Source organism: Psammomys obesus, unplaced genomic scaffold, assembly GCF_907164565.1.
Source record: "Psammomys obesus unplaced genomic scaffold, mPsaObe1.curated_primary_1811, whole genome shotgun sequence".
Taxonomy (NCBI): domain Eukaryota; kingdom Metazoa; phylum Chordata; class Mammalia; order Rodentia; family Muridae; genus Psammomys; species Psammomys obesus.
In genome coordinates this window covers 6,838,277-6,865,343 of record NW_026596445.1, presented here as the reverse complement: position 1 = coordinate 6,865,343, position 27,067 = coordinate 6,838,277, and the positions used below count along the sequence as shown (strand labels likewise).

The 27,067-nt window shown below is 36.1% G+C and overlaps 1 protein-coding gene across 1 annotated transcript in view; it reads left to right on the top strand.

Annotated features, from left to right (window-relative positions):
- Dach2 (dachshund family transcription factor 2) overlaps nucleotides 1-27,067 on the top strand; it is a 743,535-nt gene that overhangs the window by 178,690 nt on the left and 537,778 nt on the right. The window contains exon 2 of the mRNA XM_055598244.1: nucleotides 12,832-12,870. Within this exon, the coding sequence (XP_055454219.1) occupies nucleotides 12,832-12,870 (39 nt within the window). The remainder of the gene's footprint in view (nucleotides 1-12,831; nucleotides 12,871-27,067) is intronic.

Sequence of the window (27,067 nt, the reverse complement as noted above, 5' to 3'; positions counted from 1 at the left end):
CTCTCATTCCCTCACATTCCCACCCTCCCTCCCCTTTCTCCTCCTATTTCCTTCCCCAATCAATGGATTTCAGAGGTCCTCCTCCCCTTCCAACTGACCTTAGCCTATCAGGTCTCATCAGGACTGTCTTCCTCTGTGAATGGGTAATAGGGTAATACTGCCCTTCCCCGCCAGGGGAAAGGGATCAAAGATCTTGCCACTGATTTCACTGAATTCCCCTATTTTCCTTACTTGGGAACCCACTAGAAGACTGAGCTGTCATGGGCTATATATGTGCAGGGGTTCTAAGTTATCTTCATGCATGGTCTTTGGTTGCAGGCTCTAAGATCAACAATCAATAAATGAGACCTCATGAAACTGAAAATCTGCAAAGCAAAGGATACTGTCATCAGAACAAAACTACAGCCTACAGACTGAGAAAGGATCTTCACCAACCCTATATCTGACAGAGGGTTAATATCCAGAATATATAAAGAACTTAAGATGTTAAACACCAACAAACTAAATAATCCAATTAAAATGTGGGGTACAGGGTTAAACAGAGAATACTCAATAGAGGAATATCGAATGGCAGATAAACACTTAAAGTAATGTTCAGTGTTCTTAGTCATCAGGGAAATGCAAATAAAAAGGACCCTGAAATTTCACCTTACACCCATCAGAATGGCTAAGATCAAAAACTCAAGTGACAACACATGTTGGAGATGATGTGGAGAAATGGGAACCCTCCTCCATTGCTAGTGGGAATATGAACTTGTAAAACAACTTTGGAAATCAATCTTGCACTTTCTCAGAAAATCAGGAATAGTGCTTCCTCAAGAACCAGCAATACTACTCCTAGGCATATTTCCAAAATATGCTCAAGTTTTATATATTTTTAAAATATTTTCAAAGCTCTTGGTAATGTAATCAAAATATATTTTGCAAAGTAGGTTTGCCACTTTACGAACAATTTAGAAATATGAAGAAAATCCAAAATCTGATCTCTTTTACTATTTATAAGCTCATGTAATGTCTCCTGACTATATTATATTACCTAAACTTAAAATGCATTTCATAGTTTTGAGGAGAAAAATTTTAAGTCATTTTTCTAATAACCAGTGTAATAAGCAATGTAACAAATTAAACATTAGCAGTCTTTTAAATTATATCAGAAAACTTCTAATCACTTATTCTCTGACGTAGGCCAAATAATTTCAGGGTCTAATTTCTCCATAACATACATGGTGGTAGTAGTGGGGTGCTTCAACAATTAAAGTTATCATACTTATCCCAATATATTGTGTGGGAAAATGAAGACCTACTTGAACTGAAGAGATGGAAGTAATGATGTCTCTTTGTCTTTCATTGCACCAACACAGCAAGAATTTCATCAAATTTTAGAATCCAGGAGTAGATAATCTCAGAAAGTTAACTTTACCTGTAATTATTCTGTTGGGTACATTTTATTGTTTGAAGTATTGGAAAGAAATAGCCACCTTAATTTCACCTCTTAGGTTGGACTGCCAATATTATATTTATTATCTCCAGTTTTTTCTCAAAAGGATGAAGATACATTAATTCAACGAGATTGAGTTTTTAAAGCATATTTTGTTAATATTTTTATAATATTCACCACTCTTGTCACTAATTCTTAGACCCACCCTACTTCTCTATTCTTCAACCTCATATAGTCTTTTTTCAATGTAACCCATAGAGTCCATTTTGTCCATGGGGAATGTACAACTTACCAGTGGCCACATCCTTATAAAAACAGGCTTTCCTTCTCTTAGAAACTCTCAAGTATCCAAGCCCCTCAGTTAGAGATAGGGACTAAAGAACCAGTTATCCTTCCATGCTACAATATCGACTGTCTTGATTTTCTGTAAGTCTTGTGCAGATAAGCATAGATGAGTTCATGAAGGCAGCATTTCTGCTATGTTCAGAAGACACTGATTTGATCCAGTACTCTCTGACTTCTGGCTTTTACAATTTTTAATCCTTCTTTCATGGTGGTCTGAGCCTTGGAATGAAGTGCTATAAGATATCCCATTTGTGGCTGAGCAGTCTACTAACTTTAACTCTTTACAATTTGATCAGTTGTGAGTTTCTGCATTAACTATTTACCACTGCACAAAGAAACTTCCCTGATGAGGCTTGACAGGTATGGGTACAAAGATAAAAGTTTTAGAACAAAGTTCCCTACCATGGCTTTTTAGCAGGACTGTAGTTGGTTTACCACTAGGAATTGTGAGCTCCCCAACCATGTTTCCTTTCCCAGACTTACAGTATCAGGCAAGTATTTTTTTTTTCCCATAGCGCAGGACAGAGCCTTTAGTCTAACAAAAACTACTTAGTTATTTCCATAATGTTGGTTTTACTATTGTATCCATGAGCATATCTTTCCACATCAGTCATTATTCTATATGTAGTGTTTATGGTTTAGTTTAATATATAGTTTAGTTTAATATATACTGTTGATATATTTTTAGCTCAGTAACCTATACAACAACTTCCTGTGCTATAGAAAATAGTAGGAAGAGGGGAAACTTCTTAGTTAGTACCAACTTGATTTATCCATGATCTGTGACCAATGTGTATGGTGTCTTCATCAATAGGCTGTTACCAACTTGATTTTTTCCATGACTTCTGAACAATATGTGTGGTGTCTTCATTGATAGGATGTCACCATCAAGTTGTATTGGGCAATCAAGAACAATAACTACAGACTTTATTGTTTAGGGAGTATCTCCAGGAAACTAAGATTAGCAGCACAAGAAAGGGATTAAATCACATCTGGTCCTAACTGTTTTCTTTTGGCATCCTCTGGTTTCTGGGAAGGCATGATAGTCTTTATAGAACATATATTATCTATCTATCTATCCATCTATCTACTATATATCTATCATCTATCACCTATTCATCTATATATCATCTATATTCATATCATTATATATATATACATATACATGTTTGTGTATATATATATATATATATATATTAGTGTTGGTTATGTCTCTCTCCAACCTCTTTCTATACCCTCTCCATCGCTGCTCCCCACTCCTCCCTCCCCTGATATCCAAAAATCTAGAAAAAGACCATTTATGGAAAAGGGGAAAAGACTTTAAGTGAGGGGGCAGTTTGAGTTTTTTAAATTTATTTTTTTATTAATTACAGTTTATTCACTATGTATCCCAGCTGTAGCCCCCTCCCTAGTCCCTTCCCAATACCACATTTCCAGCCTCATCCCAAAGTCCGCTCCCATGCCCCTCCCAAAGTCCACTGTTAGGGGAGGCCCTTCTCTTCTTCCATCTGACCAGAGACAGTCCCTGTTCCCCTGAATGGGACACCCATTTGGAGATGAGCTGCCCTGGGCTACATCTGTGCAGGGGTTCTAGCTTATTTCCATACATGGTCCTTGGTAGGAATAATAGTTTCAAAAAAGACCTCTGTAGCCAAATTTTTTGGTACTGTTGCCCACCTTGAGGAACAGGTTGAATTTTTAACTAGAGTCATATTTTCAATATTTTTCCTTTTGGCAGTGTCTTTATATGTTATTTTGTTCTATTATTAAATGCAATTCTGTGATCTAAGTATAAGGCTTCAACAGTGATACTTCTGTATTTCTGGGAGTTCAAGGAAAATCAATCCAGTTACTTTTGGATATTTCATTTTTTTCTGTTTTAATATGAAGTTTTTATTTTTTATTTTTATTTATTTTTGTTTTTAAATAATTTTATACATTGACTTGTATCGAAGCTGTAGTCCCCTCCCTCTTTTGGATATTTTAAAGCAATTACTGGCTTTTATTTTTCTGAGCTTTGGATCAACAATCCCAAATGTGGAAAAATAAATGGATGAAAATTTATTTATCAAGATGGTATATTTTAAAAATGATCTCATTTGCAATGAAAAACATCCTGCTCATTACTATTATAGTTTTCACTGGTTGCTACATTATATTTTCTTATTTTGAAGTGATGTTATTAATTTAAAAAATCAAAAATTAATAAAAAATTACAAAAATAACAAGAATGTGTTATACTTCAGCTTTACAATATTATAACATTTTGAATGTGTATATGAACTCTGACATTTTCTTGAGTATCAAAACATTTCTTTTGAATTTAGAGATCTCTCTGGCATTTATTAGTAGAACCTGTGATAATATTTTTCAGATTATTTTACTTTTGCTCTGAGAATAGCTTTATCTTTCATTTCTAAAAGGTTGATTGTTCTGAATCATGAACATTTCTCAGAAGTGTTGACTTTTTTCAACATTGAAAACAATTTCATATTGTTCACTGAAGGACTTTAAAGTTTGTGATGGCATGTTTTCTGTCACTTTAACTCTTGCATTTTTACTTATTTTTCTTGCTTCTATGAGAATTTTGTCTTTGATTTGTGAAACATTGTTTATAAATCTTAAGATTTGGCTGTGTGACTATAAATGCTACAGTTCAGTGTTCATATATCTGGATATATATATATATATATATATATATATATATATATTCTTTTTAAATTTAAATTTTATTTTATTTTTAATTACACTTTATTTACTTTGTATCTCCCTTCTAGTTACCTCCCTCTTCCTCTCCCAATCCCTCTCTTTCTTGCCCTTCTCCAAGCATGCCCCTCCCCAAGTCCACTGGTAGGGGAGGGTTTCTTTTTTCTTCCTTCTGATCCTAGTCTGTTAAGTCTCATCAGGAGTGGCTGCATTGTCTTCCTCTGTGGCCTGGTATGTGGCCTGCTCCACATTCAGGGGGAGGTGATCAAAGAGCAGGCCAATCAGTTCCTGTCAGAATATTCCATTGTGCAGATGTACCACAATTTCTGTATCCATTCTTCAGTTGAGGGGCATCTGGGTTGTTTCCAGCTCCTGGCTACTACAAATAAAGCTGATACAAACATAGTTGAGTAAATGTGCTTAATGTGTACTTGAGCCTCTTTTAGCTATATGCCTAGGAGTGGTACAGCTGGATCTTGAGGAAGCACTATTCCTAGTTATCTGAGAAAGCGCCAAATTGATTTCCAGAGTGGTTGTACAAGTTTACATTCTCACCAGCAGTGGAGGAGGGTTCTCCTTTCTCCACAACCTCTCCAGCATGTGTTGTCACTTGAGTTTTTGATCTTGGCCATTCTGATGGGTGTAAGGTGAAATCTCAGGGTCGTTTTGATTTGCATTTTCCTGATGGCTAACGACATTGAGTATTTCTTTAAGTGTTTCTCTGCCATTCGATACTCCTCTGCAGAGAATTCTCTGTTTAGCTCTGTTCCCATTTTTAAATTGGATTACTTGATTTGCTGCTTTTCAACTTCTTTAAAATTAGGTAGTTTCGATTTGCCTTTCTCTGATGGCTAAGGACTTTGAGAATTTCTTTAAGTATTTCTCTGCCATTCGATACTCTTCTATTGAGAATTCTGTTTAGCTCTGTAAACAAATTTTAATTGTATTACTTGATTTTTTGCTGTTTAACTTCTTGAGTTCTTCATATATTTTGGATTTTAGCACTCTGTCAGATATAGTGTTGGTGAAGATCATTTCCCAGTCTATAGGCTGTCGTTTTGTTCAGATGACAGCATCCTTTGCTTTACTGAAGATTTTAAGTTTCATGAGGTTCCATTTATTGATTGTTGATCTTAGAGCCTGTGCTGTTTGTGGTCTGTTCAGGAAGTTGTCTCCTGTGCCAAAGAGTTCAAGGCTCTTCCCCACTTTTTCTTCTAACAGATTTAGTGTGTGTGTGTGGTTTTTTAAAGTTTTTATTTTTTATATTAATTACAGTCTATTCACTTTGTTTCCCAACTGTAGCCCACTCCCTCATTCCCTTCCAAACTCACCCTCTCTCCCTTATCTCCTCCCATTTCCTTTTCCAAATCCACTGATAGGGGAGGTCCTCCTCCCTTTCCATCTGTCCCTAGCTTATGAGGTCTCATTAGGACTGGCTACATTGTCCTGCTCTGTAAGTGGTAAGGTTGCTGGTCCCTCAGGGGGAGTTGATCAAAGAACCAGCCCATGAGTTCATGTCAGAGACAGTCCCTGTTTCCCTTCTGAGGGATCCCACCTGGACACTGAGCTGCCATGGGCTACATCTGAGCAGGGGTTCTAGGTTGTATCCATGAATGGTCCTTGGTTGCAATATCAATCTCAGAAAAGACCCATGAGACCAAATATTTTGGTTCTGTTGCTCTTCCTGTGGAGCTCCTGTCCTCTCCAGGTCTTACTATCTCCTCCTTCTTTCATAAGATTCCCTGTATTCTGTGCAAAATTTGGTTATGAGTCTCAGCATCTACTTTGATACACTGCTGGGTAGAGTCTATCAGAGGCCCTCTGTGGTAGGTTCCTGTTCTGTTTCCTCCTTCTTCCAATGTCCATCCCATTTGTCTTTCTGAGGATTGATCATTTTACCCAGGGTATTCCTTCTTGCTTAGCTTCCTTAGGTGTTCAGATTTTCATATATTTATCTTATAATGTATGTATAATATCCACTTATAAGTGAGTATATACCATGTGTGTCTTTCTGCTTCTGTGATACCTCACTCAGGATGATCATTTCCAGATCCTACCATTTGCCTGCTAATTTTATGATTTCCTTGTTTCCATTCTGTAAATGTACCACAATTTCTGTATCCATTCCTCTATTGAGGGCTACCTGGGTTGTTTCCAGGTTCTACTTATTACAAATAAAGCTGCTATGAACATGGTTGAGAAAAAGTCCTTGTTTTGTACTTGAGCATATTTTAGATATATGCCTACGAGTGGTATAGCTGGATCTTGAAGTAGCACTATTCCTAACTGTCTGAGAGAGTGCCAGGCTGACTTCCAGAGTGGTTGTACAAGTTTACATTCCCACCAGAAATGGAGTAGGGTTCCCCTTTCTCCAAATCCTCTATAGCATGTATTGTCACTTGAGTTTTTGATCTTAGGCATTCTGATGGGTGTAAGGTGAAATCTCAGGGTCGTTTTATTTGCATTTGCCTGATGAATGAGGACTTTCATCATTTCTTTTTTTTTTTCTTCCTTTACATTTTTTTTTTATTAGCTACAGTTCGTTCACTTTTCATTCCAGGTGTAACCTCCTATTTTATCCCCTCTCAATACTACCTTCCCTCTTTTTTCCTCTCCTATGCCCTTTTCCCAGGTCAATGATAGAGGAGGTCATCCTCCCCTTCCATCTGACCCTAGTGTATCAGGTCTCATCAGGAGTGGCTTCACTGTCTTCCTCTGTGGCCTGGTAAGGCTGCTCCCCCCTCAGGTGGAGGTGATCAAAGAGCAGGCCAATCATATTATGTCAGAGATTATCCCTGTTCCTATTACTGAGGAACCCTCTTGGACCCTGAGGTGACATGGGTTACTTCTGTGCAGGGGTTCTAGGTTATCTCCATGCTTGGTCTTTGTTTGGAGTATCAGTCTCAGAAAACACTCCTGGAACCATACCTTTTGGTTCTGTTGTTCTCCTTGTGGAGCTCCTGTTCTTTCCAGGTCTTTCTATCTCCCTTTTGTTTTTTAAGATTCCCTGCACTCTGTCCAAAGTTTGGCTATGAGTCTCAGCATATGTTTTTATACCCTGCTGGGTAGAGATTTTCAGAGTCCTCTGTGGTAGTCTCCTGTCCTTTTTCCTGTTTTCTCCCTCTTCCAAGGTCTGTCTCATTTGCCTTTCTAAATGAAGATTGAGCATTTTACTTAGGGTTCTCCTTCTTGAATAGTTTCCTTAGGTGTACAAATTTTAGTATATTTATCCTATATTATTTTTCAATATGCACTTGTAAGTGAGTTTATACCATGTGTGTCTTTCTGCTTCTGGGATACCTCACTCAGGATGATCTTTTCCAGATCCTACCATTTCCCTGCAAATTTCATGATTTCCTTGTTTTTAATTGCTGATTAGTATTCCATTGTGTAAATGTACCACAATTTCTCTATCCATTCATCAACTGAAGTACATCTGGGTTGTTTCCAGCTTCTGACTATTACGAATAAGTCTGCTATGAACATGGTTGAGCAAATATCCTTGTTTTATACTTGAGTATCTTTTGAATATATTGCTAGGAGTGGTATAGCTGGATCATGAGGAAACAGTATTCCTAATTTTCTGAGATGTCACCCAATTGATTTTAAAGTGTTTTTACAAGTTTACGTTCACAGAAGCAACAGAGTGGCATTCCTCTTTCTCCACATCCTCTCCAGCATGCATTGTCACTTGTGTTTTTGAGCTTAGAGATTCTAATCCAGCTCTCATTGCATAGAGAGTTGTTCAGTTCCAATGTGTATGTAGGATCTTTGCTATTTTTGTTGTTGTTAAGGCCCAGCTTTAGTCCCTTGTTGTCCTATAGAATAGAAGAGAGTATTTCAATCTTCTTTTATCTGTTGAGGCTTGCTTTGTGCCCAACTATATGGTCAATTTTTGAGAAGGTTCCAAGAGGTGCTGAAAAGAAGGTGTGCTCTTTTGAAAAGTTCTGTAGACATCTATTAAGTCCATTTGATTTAGAACCTCTGTAAGTGCCTTTACTTCCCATTGGTGAGTGTGCACAAGTGTGGGCTAGCAAGCGTGTGTTTGTGCATGGAACTGTGCTTTGAAGGACATGATGGTATACAGTGTATATGCCTGGAATGTGGAGCAGAGGGGTGCAGGCACGGGAGGGGGGGTTCAGGTGCCTGTCATTTCACAGGCACAATGTGCATGCAAAGATTTTCTGAATAGCTCAGTGGCCAACAGGCCTGTCATTCTGTCCTTCTGGTATTCAGATCTCTCTGGGTTCCAGGGGTTGTTTACTGGACTTCACTGGTAGACACACACTACAGGGGCTTCAGTGTTTACAACTCTGTCCTAAGAATCCCTATCTTCCCCACAGTGGGGCTGTGGGTGGGAGGTATCTGATGTCTGGCTGCTAGTGTAGAGAGACCCTGGATTTGGGGCTCTGATTGCACTCACTTGAAGGCTCACTCCCTCTCTAGCAGGTCTAATCAGAAAGCACATGGGTTCCCCCTGTTCTCTCCTCTCAGATTTGGACCTGCCAGAGCAAATGCGAGTGTAGGAGATCCATCAGCTCAGTGGTGCTGCAGCTGTAGAACTTGAAGGCTGGTATAGCGGTCCCCTGGGTGTCCAGCCACAGCAGCAGAACTGGGAGGCCACTGCCAGTACAGATGCCTGTTGGGAGAACCTAGGGAACCCCTACCGCTGTCTGCAGACCTAGGTGGCCCTGTGGACCTCTGTAGCCAGTACAGCAGCCAGCAGCTCGCCAGTGAGGGACTGGGAGGCCAGTCTTCTCTGTCTTAGATACAGAGCAGCAAGTTCTGAGAGTTCTGTGCTAGAAGCAGTGTTCACTCTGGGCCACCTCAGCCAAGGAAGGAGGAAGGAGGCCCAACAAGGTCTCAGTCACTGGAGATGTCCGGGAGTGATCTGGATCCAAATGGTCTCAGCTCATAGGTTGTTCCCTCTCTCTCTCCCTGGAAACCTCAATGTCTGTGTTCTGGCTTCAGCTGCCCCTCCACTCAACAGTTTCAGAGTTTCACATCCTCTGCCCTTCAGATATGGTGCACACTGGTCACTGCCATCTTGGAACCCTCTTTTTTTTTTTTCATAATCATTGTCCTAATGAAGTGCATCAATGATGATGGTTGGAGATGAACTATTATTATTATATCCACCAAATGTTAGGGGCCTTGAAAAGTTTTGCGTTTGTATATTATGAATAGATAAAATATTTTGTTTGGCCTAAGTTTTTTTTTTTTTTTAAATAAGGATTTCGTGTAATTCAAGATAGTATTGAGCTATAATAATTCACTTGTATGGATTCTATGACTTTATTCATGGATTTAATTTAATTGTTCAAGTTCAGACACATGGAAGAACAAGAAATTCAAAGTTTCAGTAGAAAAGGCTGAACTCAGGGGTATTAAATATTCCAGGACATCTTCAGTGAAACAAGATAATTTTATTTTCGTTACACATTATTCTCTAATGAGCTGTTAATATTAGTAGCATTATATGTTTAATCAATTCAATGTTTTAACATTCTTATTAGTTTTACCATTAAGTAAATATGCAGTGACTTATTTGCTATCACAACAGAAAAGAATTAAAACAAAGCAGGCATGTATCTATTGTCATAACACTAGAATAGTACAGGAAGAAAGATCAAAAGTTATTGTACATAGCATTATTTTGCTAAAAAATGATGTTATAGAAATCAAATATTATTTAAAATGCTAGGGATAATAATGAGACTTTCATATTTATGGGTTCTACATGTATTGATTCAATGAACCATGAGTTAAAATATTTTGGAATATTGTTTATATATATTAACATATAGAACTTTCACTTATTTTGTCCTAAGTAAAATAACAGAATATCTTTTTAGGTGGCATTTTCTGTCTTGTTTGTTTCAAGTTATCAAATAAAATTTAATATATACCAGAGGATGTATATATATGTGTGTATACATGTATACGCAAGGGCAAATGAAAATTTTAAGGGTTTTGAGCATTCACAGATTTTTCTGTGTGGGTATTCTGGAAAGAATCATTTGTAGATAGTGAATCATGGCTAGATAAATGCTTTAACTTGTAAATCTTAAATATTTAACACTTGCTGGTATTATGCATTATTATAAAATATATCTTTGATATTGAGAAAATAATGCAGTTTCAAATATTGAAGTTAAATCTTTATTTTGTATATTTAATGAAAGAAAAAATGAATCACAGATTTGTATATGTTTTGTATAAGTAGATAAAAATAACTACATTTTTTTTCAGAAGAAAGTAACTTCATAATCTAGCTATAAGGCCTCTGTGAAAGAAAACTTAGTAATATACACAAAAGAGAGAGGGATCATTGATTATGTGAAGAAAAGCCCCCAAATCTAGTGATGGTGTGCCTATTGGGCTAAGGAAAATGTACATTACTATTATTTAGAACTTATTAGTGGATTCTATTTAAGAGAACATCTTTTCTGACCTAGCTTATCAGGTCTCATCAGGACTGGCTGTAATATCCAACTCTGTGGCCAAGCAAGGATGCTCCTCCCTCTGGGAAAGGAGGAGGAGGTCAAAGAGCCAGTCACTGAGTTTATGTCAGAAACAGTCCCTGTTCCCCTTGCTAGGGAACCTACTTGGATACTGAGCTGCCATATGGGTCGCTATCAGTGGACTTAGAGAGGGGCAGGGAGGAGATGAGGGAGGGAGGGAGGGTGGAAGTGGGAGGGAATGAGGGAGGGAGCTACAGCTGGGATACAAAGTAAATAAACTGTAATTAATATAAAAAATAAAAATTTAATTAAAAAAGGAAAATAAGAGAAAATCTATTCAAAAACTGTTTGATAAATTAACTGTAAAACAAAATCAAATAGTTCTGCTGACAGCTAAGTGACAGAATAGAAAAATAGATTAAAAATTGATTAAAAAATATATTATTTTCTTTCTGTTTCTTCACCCTAGTATCCCAAGATATATGTTTTCATTTGTTATTTATTCATACAACTTTTGGAAGTTCTTTGAAATAAGGAAGAAGGTGCTAGGAAAAAACAAACAAAAGAAACAACAAAAAATTAACTATATTAAATAACAAGAAGAAATTTTTAATTTCTTCATTAAAAGAAAAAAATGGTACAAAAATCACAGTTTATTTTTAATTTTTATTTTTTGAAATGTATTTTAATCACATTTCTCCCTCCCTTCCCCCCTCAAATCCTCCCACATACTCATTCCCTCTCTTCTTCAAATTCAGTCCCCATTTCCATCAATTGTTATCAAATGCAAATTGTAAAATTACATATATCCTCAAATATAGCCTGATGTACCCATATAATGCTACTTTTGTGTATGTTTTCAAGGCAGTTTGGAACTGGACAACAAATTTTTGTTCTATGCCTTAAGGAGTACCATCTCTCCCACTCCCAACTTGCTTTAGTTGCTTGTTTTTGGTGTGTAATATAAATTAATTTCTTTGATACTTACAAAGGTGCAAAGGCTGAAAGGTTCTTCTAGACCTTTTAAGTTTATTTAGTAATCAGTTTAGATTTTCTTCTTTGTTAAAAGGTTGGAAAACATTGAGGATTGTTATGTCACTGAAAAGAATGTTTATTTTGTTAGTGAAACTTAATATATAAGTTATATTGATTTCTGCATGTTTAATTTTATCTATGTGTATATGATTGTGTATATATGTGTGCACATGTGTGTGTATGAATGTCACCGTTGTGTGAGTGCATGAATGTCACCTTTGTGTGAATGAGTGTTCAAGCTTTCCCCAGAAATAACTATGTAGAGAGTAATGATTAATGACTCCATGTTTAGAAAATAAGTAAAATGTTGATGTTGACTTACTTTCATCTTCTGTTGGCCACATAAATATAAGAAAAGTTGTAAGACACCCCCACCCCCAGTTTGTGTTGGAATGCCCAGAAGGATGGGGAAAAAAAAAGCTTGTTAGAGAAAGCAAAAAGACAAAGCACTACTGAGTCTTGGTTTGTTTATGTTTTTGGAATTGTTACGACCCGAGGCCGTTTTCTTCAAAGAAATCTGTAACTTTATTTCTTTGCCTTCACATAGAGGAAACCCTAAACCATATGACATTTTCATATTATAGTCTGCGGGATTAGGTCAGAAATGTAATAACATTATTTACATATTTAAAGCACTATCTAGTAGCAATTCAGGTTTTCCTAACTTCTTGTGCTCTTCCCTTCTAGAGTTTTATTGTGTATAACCTATAAAGTTTCTTCACAATTTAAGAGGTTTTTTTTTTTGTGAAATATAGTAAAGCCTTGAATAATTGGAAGCTAACTAACTAAAACTCTCAATTAACCAGTTTTATTTATTTATTTTTTGCTACACTCTCCTTTTAGAAGGAAGAGGCAAATGACAAGAAAACAAGCTGTTAACAGGTATTTATGTATTTATTTTTTAATAATCAACTCCCTGAGAATGTCCTGGAGCCTTTACAAATTTAGCCAAATTTCCATAATCTTGTTCTCTATATTATACTTGTGAAGACAGGAAAGGGAAACCATTTAAAAATCTCAGAATCAAACTTGTAATTGTGCTTAATACTTAGTGATAAGAAAAAATGAAATCTGAGTAACTATTTAGAACTAACCTATCTATATGAAGTTTCGTATTAACTGAGATTGCCATTGTTTCAATATTTCCAGTTAGTGATCATTTATATTTATTAATTGAAATTGGAACACAGGGTCACAGAGAATAGAGATAGCATGCAGGCAAAAAATAAATTCCTTTCCTGGGACTGAAAGTAGAAGTTAAAGAAAAGCCACAAGTTGATGGAGATTGAGAGGTAGCAAGAGAAAACTAACAGTTATGTAAAATAATAGGAAAGTAATTTAAATATTTAAGTTATTAAATATTTAAATAAATTTAAATACATTGTGGCTGTGGAATTCTTAGGAAGGTACATTCCCTTTTGCAGGGTAAAACAAGTTTTTAAGTGTGCTACAGGATATATTAGAAAATAACAAGAATTATTCTATCAGGCATGGGAATATGTTTGGGTGTTTAATAGTCCTCAAGTACTTGACATTCCTTCCCATCTCATAACACATAAAAAAAAAAAAACATTTACTTTACAAGATTTATATGAAATTTCCTAAAACAGGTATGAAAAATTTACTTAAGTTAAAACCATCTATAGAATGCTATTCTGAATGTCGTGTTTTAGGTTAATGTAGAATAGAGTGATAATGAAAAATGACTCCAACTCATGATACTAAAGTAGGTTTCGACATTGCCTGGTAGCAATGCCCCATCTTTACTTCCATTTGCACTGTTCAAGTGAAACTTCTTTTTAAATTACTGTTTATTTATTTTGTATCCCAGCTCTAGCCCCTTCCATTATGCCCTCCCAAGCTAAACCCCTCCCTCATCTCCTCCCATGCCTCTTTCTAAGTCCACTGATAGGGGAGGTCCTCCTCTGACCCTAGCCTATCAGGTCTCATCAGGATGGCTGCATTGTCTTCCTCTGTGGCCTGGTAAGGCTGCTCTTCCTCATAGTGGAGGTGATCAAAGAGTCAGCCACTGAGTTCATGTCAGAAGCAGTCCCTGTTCCCCTTACTAGGAAACCCACTTGGAGACTGAGCTATCATGGGCTACATGTGAAACTTCTTTTTTGCATGAGCTTTTCCCTCCTTCCTTATTGGCTCCCTGCTTTCTATATCTATTCTATTAGAAAATTATATGATGTTTATATTAAAAGATAAATGGAAGACATGATGCTTTTAAAACTACAAATTTGTAATTTAATTAGTTCATTTATGGTACATAAGAAAAAGGATGACTTTTAGATGTAAACCTTACATTGTGAGAACTTGGTAAAAATTGTTTATTTTAGGAATTTTGGGTTGTTATTTTATACAATGTCTACAAATACAATTACATCATCTGCAAAAAAAGAAAAACATCATAGGATTTTGAGGGAGACATGGAATGTACTATGTAATGTGCCCTACATTTTCAATACAGAAAATGAAAATGACTTTGATTATACTTCTAATATCTGTAAATTTTGCTGTACTAAAATTTAGTTTTAAATATCATGCACATTAAATAATACCCAAATGACCAGAAGCAGTGGATTTACCTGCAAGTATAAAGTGCCAAACTTTATATTTGAGTATGACATCAAAGCAGAACAGACTATTAATACAACTTTGAAAATGAATAATTTTAACTGAAAAAAAAATGGGTTAAGATTAGCATTTATGTTTTGGTTCTTGAAGGTGTTCACTTTTCACTACTGGGATAGAACTTAGGCATAGAAATCACTTTTATTTTTTCCCAGTTAAATGGCATGCAAATTATGTCAAACTCACTTAGTTAAATTAATGATGATTTTAACTATATCAACTTATTTCCGGATTAACAAGATATCCCATTTTGGGGTGTTTGTGATAAAATTTTATATTTACTGAAATTCTGAGAAAAATACATGAAGTGTTTTTTGAAAGCATATGTGTTAAATCAGTTGAATAAACTACTGAGAAACTAATAAGGTCATAAACTATAATGCTCATGGAGGTGAGGCTAGAAATATAAATGAAAGGCCGTTAGCAGCATGGAATAGTGAAGAGTAGGGTGAACTAGAAAAAATACAGTTTTATCAATAGTGGTGGATATTATTTACCTCAGAAGATTGCTGCAGTAGGTTTCTATTGTTAATGAATTACTTTTTAAGAGAGGTTTTGTATCTATAATTTTATGTGACATTCTCCAACTTTTAAAAGCTGATTAAAAATTCAATTAAAAAAGAGAGAGAAATATGGGATGTTGCCCATAGATTTTGCTAGCTGTTTTCTAGCTGTAAATCCTCAATTATAAAACTTACCAAAAATGTATCCATATCTATATCTATATAGCATTACAGTTCTTCGGTCTTGTGAAAATGGAAAATTGATGTGAATTGAATAAATAAGTGGTGTGATTGTCATATGTTCATTCCTAAACTGGTGGTTATGCACTTCATGATATTTTCACTGTATAAATGTATCCAATATAGTTTTTTTCAACTGATTTGAAAATTAAAATAAAATTAGAATTTTATGTCATGTTAATCAATGAAACACACTATGTAATAATGCAGTAACACCCTTTCCAAAAGAGACTAAGCATTGTTCTTTCATCTATATAACGAAGGTTACTATTTTTTTTATTAATTACACTTTATTCATTTTGTATCCTCCCATAAGCCCCTCCCTCCTCCCCTGCCGATCCCACCCTCCCTCCCCTTTCTCCATGCATGCCACTCCCCAAGTCCACTGATAGGGGAGGTTCTCCTCTTCTTTCTGATCTTAGTCTATCAGTTCTCATCAAAAGTGGCTGCATTGTCCTCTACTGTGGCCTGGTAAGGCTGCTCCCCCCTCAGGGGGAAGTGATCAAAGAGCAGGCCAATCAGATTATGTCAGAGGCAGTCCCTCTTCCCATTACTAGGTAACCCACTTGGACACTGAACTGCCATGGGCTACACCTGTGCAGGGGTTCCAGGTCATCTCCACGAATAGTCCTTGGTTGGAGTATGATTTTCTGGGAAGTTTCCTGTGTTCAAATTATCTTGTTCTGTTGCTCTGCTTGTGGAGTTCCCGTCCCCTACAGCTCTTACTATTTCCCACTTATGTAAGAAGGTTACTATTTGAAACTCATTTGTTTTTCTTTAATGGGAACAAAGACACGTGTATAACATGCTGTTTTAGATGTTGCCCATGGCAGCTCAGTTTCCAAACGGGTTCCCAGGCAACAGAGAAAGACAAAGAAAGACAGCCCTGATGAGATCTGATAGGCTAGGGTCAGATGGAAGGGGAGGATGACCTCCAGTATTAGTGGACTGCAGAAGGGGCATAGGAGGAGATGAGGGAGGAAGGGAGGACGGGATTGGGAGGGGATGAGGGTGGGGCTACAGCTGGGATACAAAGTGAAAAAATTATAATAAATAAAATATTTTTAAAAGAAAATTAGCTTGCCTTTAAATAAATGCTCAATTTCATCTAGAAAAGTGGCTTTATTTTTATAAATGGTTAAAATAAGAAATAAAAGAAATTTAAGTAGTTAACACAACAAAATATTCATTTGAACTATTGCTTGGCCTTGAAAAAAGAAAAAAAAAGTCAGTCCTCTGAGTTTTTTGTTTTTTGTTTTTTGTTTTTTTTTGAAGGGAACTAATTGCTTGCTCTGAGGCTTTGCTTGTTTATTTATTTGCTTGTTTGCCGGAGACCTTAGCACATGATCACACTGTCCCAGTGCTTCTGACATCTGTACGTTTCTATCATCACTGCTCATCCAAACTCATGTGTTTTTGTTGTTGTTGTTGTTGTTTTTAAGGAAACAATTAAATCCTACTGGTATACCCATTTTACCAGCCCTTATACTCTGAACCTTAGATACCCAAATAAGATAGTTAATTAATAGTATTGCGTCTCATGAAAACTTTACAAAGCAGAAAACGGAAGAATACTATGTACACTTTAAAGTCATACATGCATGAGATATGTTCATTTTTGGATAATATAAATGAAGATTTAAGAGAGTCACATATGACATGTAAGATCAGACTAGAGAATAACATAGGTTATCTGTGATAGGAATTCAATATATTTAAATATACCAACTAGTTAAACAAAACTGTCAATGTTTTATCAGTTTTGACATAAGGAAGGTAATTCAAACCAAAATTTTGATAAGCAATCAATTTTTTTTTGTCATAAAATAACAATACTTAACAATTATCCAATGATCTGATGTGATTTTCTGTGCGTTAGTTCATCAGTTCATCTTGTTAGTTTGTGAAGCAGGTGATATTATAATGTTTATTTTGAAATGATGCTGCTGAGGCCCAGAGCATTGTATATAACTTGACTGAAGATGTGCAACACATATTTATTAGAGGCAGCATTTAAATGGTGTTGATTTTTAAAATAAATACGCTTTGAACTATATATTTTGTAACCCATAAATTTTAAAGTTAGTCTAATTTGAAGTTAGTCTAATTACAGCCACACTGAATCTATATGACTATACTTACACACACACACACACACACACACACACACACATATGTTTATATTTGTGACCTATGGGAAATGTTATTTCTAGTCAGAAATCAGTTTTGTGATATAATTTCAATTGTGTAAAATTAACAAGAATAATTATAATATAGTTCAAGTAGAGCAGGAAAATGAGAAATAAAAATTGAGAGCTCAAATTTCGGAAAAACCAGTGGCTGTTAGATCCTTTGATTTTGATGTTGCTTGTAGTAGTGTGCTTGGCTACTTTTAGTTTTGCTGTAATGAGGTTATTTATTTCCAGTGTTTTCCTGAAACCAAGAGCTGGTTCTTTGAGAAAATCATCAAGACAAACAAACCTTTAGCCAAACTAACTAAAAAGCAGAGAGATGCTATCCAAATCAATGAAATCACAAATGAAAATGAGGCCATAAAAATAGACACTGAGGAAATCCAAACAATCATTAGGTCTTATTTCAAAAGCCTATACGCCACAAAATTTGAAAATCCAAATGAAATGGACAATTTTCTTGATTGATTGTACTTACCAAAGCTGAATCAAGAGCAGGTAAATAAATTGAAATGTCTTATATCCCCTAAGGAAATAGCTGTCACCAAAAGTCTCTCATCTAGCCAGAGTCCTCCCTCTTGATTAGTTTCTTTAGGTGAACAGATTTTAATAGGTTTATCCTATATTATATGTCTACATAAGTGAGTATATACCATGAGTGTCTCTGCTTCTGGGATAGCTCACTCAGGATGGTCTTTTCCAGTTCCCAACATTTACCTGCAAATTTCATGATTTCCTTGATTTTTTTATTGCTGAGTAATATTCCATTGTGTAAATGTACCACAATTGTTGTATCCATTCCTCAGGTGAGGGGCATCTGGGTTGTTTCCAGCTTCTGGCTATTACAAATAAAGCTGCTACAAACATGGTTGAGCAAAGGGGTTGTTTGTTTGTTTGTTTATTTGTTTGTTTTAAGAAACAGACCTTAAGAAACTAAGGGAGGGGCTGGAGAGATGGCTCAGAGGTTAAGAAAACTGGCTGTTCTTCCAGAGGTTCTGAGTTCAATTCCCAGAATTGAAATCTACTGGATTTAGGTTATTGGCTTTGTGTGAGATGGGGCTTTTTGCACCTGTATTCAAAAGGGAGATAGTTGTATAGTTTTCTTATGATATCTGTGATTTTTCTACATGAATCATAGTTAGATTAGCCTCAGAGAATATATTGGTATTTTCCTCATGTTTTTTGGAAGAATTTGTGAAAATTTTTTAGTCATTAGGGATCAAATCCAAGCCTGTAGGTCTTAGGAAAGTACTTTTCCACCAACCTCCCACCCCAGCCACAGTGTGATGTTTTATATGCATATATATTTGAAAATATTACCATAATCACCTAACATAGGCATCACTGTATTTAAGATTTTTGTGAGGCAAAGTACTTCAGACCAATTGATTCTCTTAGTAAATTTCAAATGTTGTGGCTTACAACAATCTAAAATGAGATCTGGCACTTTCTGGCTTATAGGCACAACATTGTATACATAGTAAATAAATAAATCTTTAAAAAAAGAAAGAAATAAACTAAGGGAAATGGAGCCACAAAACTATAATCCCAATACTTGGAAGGCAAAGGTATTAGAAATTTAAGTCATCCTCAGCTACATAGTGAGTTCCCCATCCAGAAAGGCAAAGAGGATGGACATCAGAAGAAGGAGAAAACAGGGAACAAGTCAGGAACCTGCTACAAAGGGCCTCTGAAAGGCTCTGCCCTGCAGACTATCAAAGCAGATGCTGAGACTTATGGCCAACCTTTGTGCAGAATACAGGGAATCTTATGAAAGAAGTGGGAAATAGTAAAATCTAGAGAAGAAAGTAGCTCCAAAAGAAGAGCAACAAAAACAAAAAGTCTGAGCACAGGGATCTTGCCTGAGACTGATACTCCAACAAAGGACCATGCATGGAGATTACCTAGAACCCTTGCACAGTTGGAGCCCATGGCAGTTCAGTGTCCAAGTGGGTTCCATGGTAATAGGAACAGAGTCAGTCTCTGACATGAACTGATTGGCCTGCTCTTTGATCACCTCCCCCTGAGGGGGGAGCAGCCAAGGAAGACAATGCAGCCATTCTTGATGAGACCTGATAGACTAGGATCAGAAGGAAGAAAAAGAAGACCCCCCCATCAGTGGATTTGGGGAGGGGCATGTGTGGAGGAGGGGGAAGAATGGAAAGATTTGGAGGGGAGGAGGGAGGGAGCTAATGGGGGGATACAATGTGAATAATGTATAATTAATAAATTTTTTTTAAATATTTAAAAATTGAAAAAAAGTCTCTCATCTAAAAAAACCCTTAGGACCAGAATGTTTCAGCACAGAATATTACTATACCTTCGAAGGAGAACTTGCTCCAATTCTCTTCAAACAATTCCACAAAATAGAAACAGAAGGAAAATATCCAAACTCATTCTATGAAGCCACAGTCACTTTGATACTTAAACCACACAAAGACTCAAAAAGAGAAAGCAAATTTCAGGCCAGTCTCCCCTGTGAATATTGATACAAAAATACTCAACAAAATACTTGATAAACGAATCCAAAAACACTTAAAAGATATCACCCACAATGACCAAGTAGGCTTCATCACAGGTATGCAGGAGTGGTTCAGTATATGGAAATCCATCGATGTAATTCACCATACAAACAAACTGAAAGAAAAAAAAATGCATGATAATCTTCTTAGATGCTGAAAATGCATTTGATAAAATCCAGCATTTGTTTATGTTTAAAGTCCTGGAGATATCAGAAATACAAGGCAATTACCTAAACATAGTAAAGGCAATATACAGAAAGCCTGTAGACAACATCAAACTAAATGGAGAGAAACTTAAATCAATCCCACTGAAATCAAGGACAAGGCAAGGCTGCCCACTCTCTCCATGTCTCTTCAACATAGTTCTTGAAGTCCTTGCTAGACCAATAAGACAATTAAAGGAGATACAAATCGGAAAGGAAATAATCAAAGTATCACTATTTGCAGATGATATGACAGTATACATGCCTGATCCAAATATTCTACCAGGGAACTCCTATGGCTGATAAACACCTTCAACAAAGTGGCTGGATATAAAATTAACTCAAAAAAACAAACAAGCAAACAAAAACATAAAACTATAGCTTTCCTATATACAAAAGACAAATGGAGAACAAATTAGGGAAACAACACCCTTCACAATAGCCACAGAGGACATAAAGTATTTTGGTATAACTCTCACCAAGCAAGTCTAAGACTTGCATGAAAAGAAAACAAACAAACAAACAAACAAACAAACACACACACACACTTCCAGTCTCTGAAGAAAGAAATCAAAGAAGATATCAGAAGATGGAAAGATCTCCCATGCTCATGGCTTGGCAGTATTAACATAGTAAAAATAGCCATTGTACCAAAAGCAATCTATAGATTCAACGAAATTCTCTTCAAATTACCAATGCAATTTTTTACAGACCTAGAAAGAAAAATTCTCAACTTCATATGGAATAACAATAAAGCCAAATTCACTAAAAGAATCCTCTACAATAAAAGATGTTCTGGAGTTATCACCATCCCTGATCTCAAGCTGTGCTATAGAGCAACATTAATAAAAACATGGTACTGGCATGAAAACAGACTGGTGGACTAATGGAATCAAATCAAAGACCCAGAAATAAACCCACATAGTTATGGAAGCCTGATTTATGACAAAGAAGCCAAAAACATACAGTGGAAAAAGATAGCATCTTCAACAAATAGTGTTGGTCTAACTGGATATCTATATGTAGAAGAAATGCAAATAGATCCATACTTATCACCCTGCACAAAACTAAAGTCCTCAAAGGCCTCAACATAAAACCAGACAACTTAAATCTGTTAGAAGAAAAATTGGGGAAGAGACTTGACCTCATTGGCACAGGAGACAACTTTCTGAATAAAACATCAACAGCACAAACTCTAAGATCAAAAATCAATAAATGGGACCTCATGAAACTGAAAAGTTTCTGTAAAGCAAAGGATACTGTTGTCACAACAAATGAAGGCCTACAGATTGGGAAAGTATCTTCACCAACCCTATATCTGACAGAGGGCTGATATCCAGAATATATAAAGAACTAAAGAAGTTAAAAAACAATAAATCAAGCAATCCAATTTTAAAAAATGAGGTACAGATCTAAACAGAGAATTCTCTGTAGAAGAATATAGAATGGCAGAGAAACACTTAAATGCTTAACATCCTGAGTCATCAGAGAAATGCAAATTAAAATGACCATTAGATTTCACCTTACACTCATCAGAAAACTCAAGTGACAACAAATGTTGGAGAGAATGTGGAGAAATGTAAACTTGGACAACTCCTTTGAAATCAATCTGGCATTTTCTCAAGAAATTAGGAATAGTTAAATCCAGCTATACAACTCCTAGGCATATGTCCAAAATATGCTCAAGTACACAACAAGGACATATGTTCAACCAGGTTCACAACAGCTTTATTCTTAATAGCCAGAATCTGGAAACAACCCAGTTTTTGTATTCTCAACTGGGGAATGGATACAGAAATTATGGTATATGTACACATTGGAATACTACTCAGCCATTAAAAACAAGGAAATCATGAAATTTGCAGGCAAATGGTGGGATCTGGAGAAGATCATCCCTGAGTGAGGCATCCCAGAAGCAGAAAGACACACACTGTATATACTCACTTATTAGTGGATTTTAGATATATAATGTAGCATAATCATACTAAAATGTTTACACCTAAAGAAGCTAATCATGGAGGACCCTCGGTAAGATGCTAGAACTTTCATTCACAAAGTCCAAGGGGAGTGACATTGGAAGAAGGAGAAAACAGGGAACAGGACAGGCGACTACCGTAGAGTGCCTCTGGAAGACTCTGTCCTGCAGGATATCAAAGCAGATGCTGAGAATCATAGCCAAACGTTGGGCAGAGTGCAGGGAATCTTATGAAAGAAGTAGCAGATAGAAAGACCTGGAGGACACAGGTGCTCCACAAGGAGAACAACAGAACCAAAAAATCTGGGCAAAAGGGTCTTTTCTGAGACTGTTCTTCCAAAGGAGCATTCACAGAGATAATCTAGAACTCATGCACAGATGTAGTCGATGGTAGCTCAATGTCCAGGTGGGTTCTTTAGTAATGGAATAAGGACTGTCTCTTACATGGACTCAATAGCTGGCTCTTTGATCACCTCCCCCTGATGGGGGAACAGCCTTTCCAGACCACAGAGGAAGACAATGCAGTCAGTGCTGATTAGACCTGATAGACTAGGATCAGATGGAAGGGGAGGAGGACCTTTCCTATAATTGGACTGTTGGAGCAGTGTGGGAGGAGATGAGGCAAGTAGTGTGGGATTGGTAAGGGAAGAGGAGGGGGCTATATCTGGGATCCAAAGTGTATAAACTGTAATTAATAAAAAATAAATTAATTTAAAATATGGTATTTATGACAGTAAAACAGTTTAATATAATAGCAATCTTAAATTTAATAAATTAAACTGTAAATAGATGTGTCATTTAAGCTACTCATATTAAAAAGTTTTATAAGACCATCAAAAATAATTTTGGAAAACCTCGATCTGTTGTTATTCGTTAATGATATAACTTTTCATATTCTCCTTTCTATTCTTCATCAGATTCAAAATTTTCCTAAAGATTTTATGTGTCACTCCTTTGAATTTTAAAAATAATGTTGGTATTTATGCATATACAGCATTCTCTGGATAGTAGGGGAAATGTAAGTTTAGATCTCAGTGTTATAGGGAAAATACAGCAGTACTATACCATCTAGAGTCTATGTTCAGGTTTCCCAATCTGAAACATTATATTACAAATGTTGAATTAGAGTGAAATGGCAGCTATTATTTGGTTCCCAATTGAAAATGAAATTACTCAAATATATATATTTTTTTCTGGCAGTGAGTTTAAGAGAACTCAGGTTGACCGCTCAATAAACTAATTCACGATTTCTTTTTAGATAAGGAGGTAATTGGATTTTGCATTCTGGAAAGACTTGTTTTGAACAATTTAGATCTTTACCCTGAGAAGTAGTATAGAACTATCAAGGTTTTCCATATTCGGTGTGCCAGAGAAAATACGTTTGAAAGCTGTCTAATATGGCAAAAGGCCAAACTAGAAAAGGGAAATAGTAAAATTTGATTTTATTTAAATTACCAGAATTCATGCCAGAGAGTCACCCTGCCTACTCTTTAATCACTTCACCCTGGTGAGGTGGCCCTACTAAGACCACAGAGAAAGAACATTCAGACAGAATTCATGAGACCTGATAGGGTAGGGTCAAATAGTAGGGGATTAGGAACTCCCTTATCAGTGGAATAGGAGAAGGATATAGAGAGGAAGAAGGAGGAAGGGACCTGGAGGAGATGAAGGAGGGGGCTACAGCCATGATACAAAGTGAATAAATTGTAATAAAATAACAGTAACAATAACAACAATAATAATATTTTAAAAAATTCCCAGAGTTGCAAATGCATCAAATGTTCACAACCAATAGCTACTCTGCCAGAAATAGATCCTATTGTAGAATAAAACATTTAAATGACCTCATTGTCCAAATGTGACAAGAATCCCAGAGAATCCTTTTGAGGGTTTTTATTTACTGTGCTTGTTTGTAATCCGATTGAAGTGTTATGTTCAGATTTAAGAACTTTCATCAATGTTTTTGCTAGCCAGTACACTGTTTTTCAGTTGAAGTTGATTCTAACAACCACTATTTTGTTTATTATACCATTCGCACTAATTTTGTAAAGAGAATTTCTGCCAGATGAGTCTAGACTATTTTACTGAGGTCTTTTCTACTCTACGTGAGGATTTAAACAAATTATCCAATTTTCAAAATAAGCAGTAGGCCAGTCACTTAAAATATGACATATTCCAAAATTGTGAGGTAAGCGTCAAAAATGTAGGTCAGACAATATTCAGTATTTCACTTATTAACAGACAATTACTATACACTGAAAAGACAATTAAATGTACCATTTAAAATATTAGCATCGCTCATATTTTTCCATAAAAACAGAAAAAAAGAGTAAACTTTGTTGTGGTATATTTGTCAAGCATACTTCTGAAAAATAAAACCAGTAGAGTTGAGATACTGATGGTTCCTTATGTACAAAAACAAAACAATTGCAATCATCAGATCAAATTTATGAGTTTAAAAAAACTTTAACAAACAACATTTATTCTCTTCTTTACAACAAAACTTCAAAATCATGGACACTTTGTCTTTAATAAAAGTCTAAAAATATTCATATTCTTGGCTACAGACAGTATTATCTAGACAATAATACTTTAATATAAGTATATTAAATATTGAAGTTTTTAAGTTACTATTATATAATATAGGATAAACATACTAAAATCTATACTCCTAAGGAAGCTAAGCAACAGGGAAGATGCTCAACCCTCATTCAGAAAGGCAAATGCAATAGATATCGGAAGCAGGAGAAGACAGGGAACAGGACAGGAGCCTACCATAGAGGGCTTCTGAAAGAGTCTACTGATCGAGTTATCAAACCAGAGGCTGAGAGTCATAGAAAAAATTTGGACAGAGTGCTTTGAATTTTATGAAAGAAGGGGGAGATACTAAGACCTGAAGAGGACAGGAGCCCCCAAAGGAAAACAAGAGAACCAAAAAAAAAAAAAAAAAAAAAAAACAACAACAACAACAAAAACAAAAAACAAAAAAACCAAACCAAAACAAAACAAAAAAACCCAAAAAACCCTGATCTCTGGGGCCCCTGCAGAGACTGATACTCCAACCAAGGACATGCATGGAGAGTTCCTAAAACCCTTGCTCAGTGTAACCCATAGACTCAGTCTTCCAAGGGGGTTCACTAATAAGGGGCACAGGGGTTGTCTCTGACATGAACTCAGTGGCAGTGTCTCTGATCACCCTCCTTTTGGGAATACAGCCTTGCCAGGCGACAGAGGAAGACAATGCAGCCAGTCCTGATGAGACCTGTTAGGCTAGGGTCAGATGGAAGGGGATAAGGACCTCCCCTATAAGCGGACTTGTGAAAAGGCAAGGGAGGAGATGAGGAAGGGAGGGTGAGATTGGGAGGAGAAGAAGGAAGGGGCTATAGCTGGGATAGAAAGTGAATAAATTGTAATAAATAATAAATAAAAAATAAAAAAACCCTCAGTCTGAACCTTGAACAAGTAATTTACAAGTTGTTTCCTTGGGATTACCTATATTCTTGTCCACTCTGACCTTGTAATTATGCTCACAGTTGGAAATGTAATGCAGAGTGACTAAGATAATGTTGTTTACACAGACTTTAAGTGGAGTGACATTATAGTCAAAAAAGTGTCACATCACCCAAAGTGAAGGATGACTTAATTACTATAATCCCTTGAATACTAAAATTTCTTTGCCATGTGTAGCATAATAATGTAATGTTCTGCGTGGTACGTTTAATAATAGGAAGAAAAAAGACTGTGTTTCTTTAAAAGTGAACAGAGTGGAATTATAGAAAGAAAACAGAATTTTGAAGTTGGATGCTTGTCCGAATGTTAAGGTGAATTTTTTATTTCTTTCAAATCCTGAAGAGTTGCCTAGTAGTGATATGGAAATGAAAGGTCTGCTAAAATATCCATAAATGTAGATACCAGTGAGTAGGGTGACAGACCATGAATTTCCTGGAGGGAACAGAGTAGTGTTAAATAAATGACTAAGTCAGGATAAAGAGGAATGGCTGATAACTACCTATTATTGTGCAATGGGGAACATATCATTTGTTTACAAAGAGAATGGTGGCATTTTCTAAAATTGTATAGCCCAATTTTTAAAAGCTTGTTCCTGTAACCAATTAGTGGCTAAATGGAGTTGATTGGAAGACTCAGTATGTGTGCAATAAGAAAGGCAGGCCATTGTCCCTAAATTGCTATGGTGTCTAATACATCTTGGTGAATGATGAAAATTAGTGTTTAGAAATAGGACTCTATGTCAAAATGGCCCTTCATTTGTAGTCCTTGAAGGAATTATGTTTCATGGTAACATGCTCTGAAGTCCTGCAGATAGATATGAAATACCCCAATGATGTGCACTTTTATCTGTCTTTGATAATACTTTCATTGAGTTTTCAATAGAAGGAATTCAGTCTCTGGAATATTTTCAGCACATTGCAACTACAAAATATACTGTAATCTATAGTAACTCCAAATGTAATTGGAGTTAATTGTTTTTAACTGAGTTTACTGCTTGAAAGACAGAATGTATAAAATTAACCAGTAAAATGTGAAAGTAAAACTGTTTCGCCAACCAAGGACCATGTATGGATATAACCTAGAACCCCTGCTCAGATATAGACCATAGTAGCTCAGTGTCCAAATGTGTTCTCTAATAAGGGGAACAGGGACTATTCCTGACATAAACTCAATGGCAATATCTTCGACCCCCCGCCCCAAGGGAGGAGCAGCCTTGCTAGGTCACAGAAGAAGACATTGCATTGCAGCTAGGCCTGAAGAGACTTGATAAGCTAAGGTTAGATGGAAGGGGAGGAGG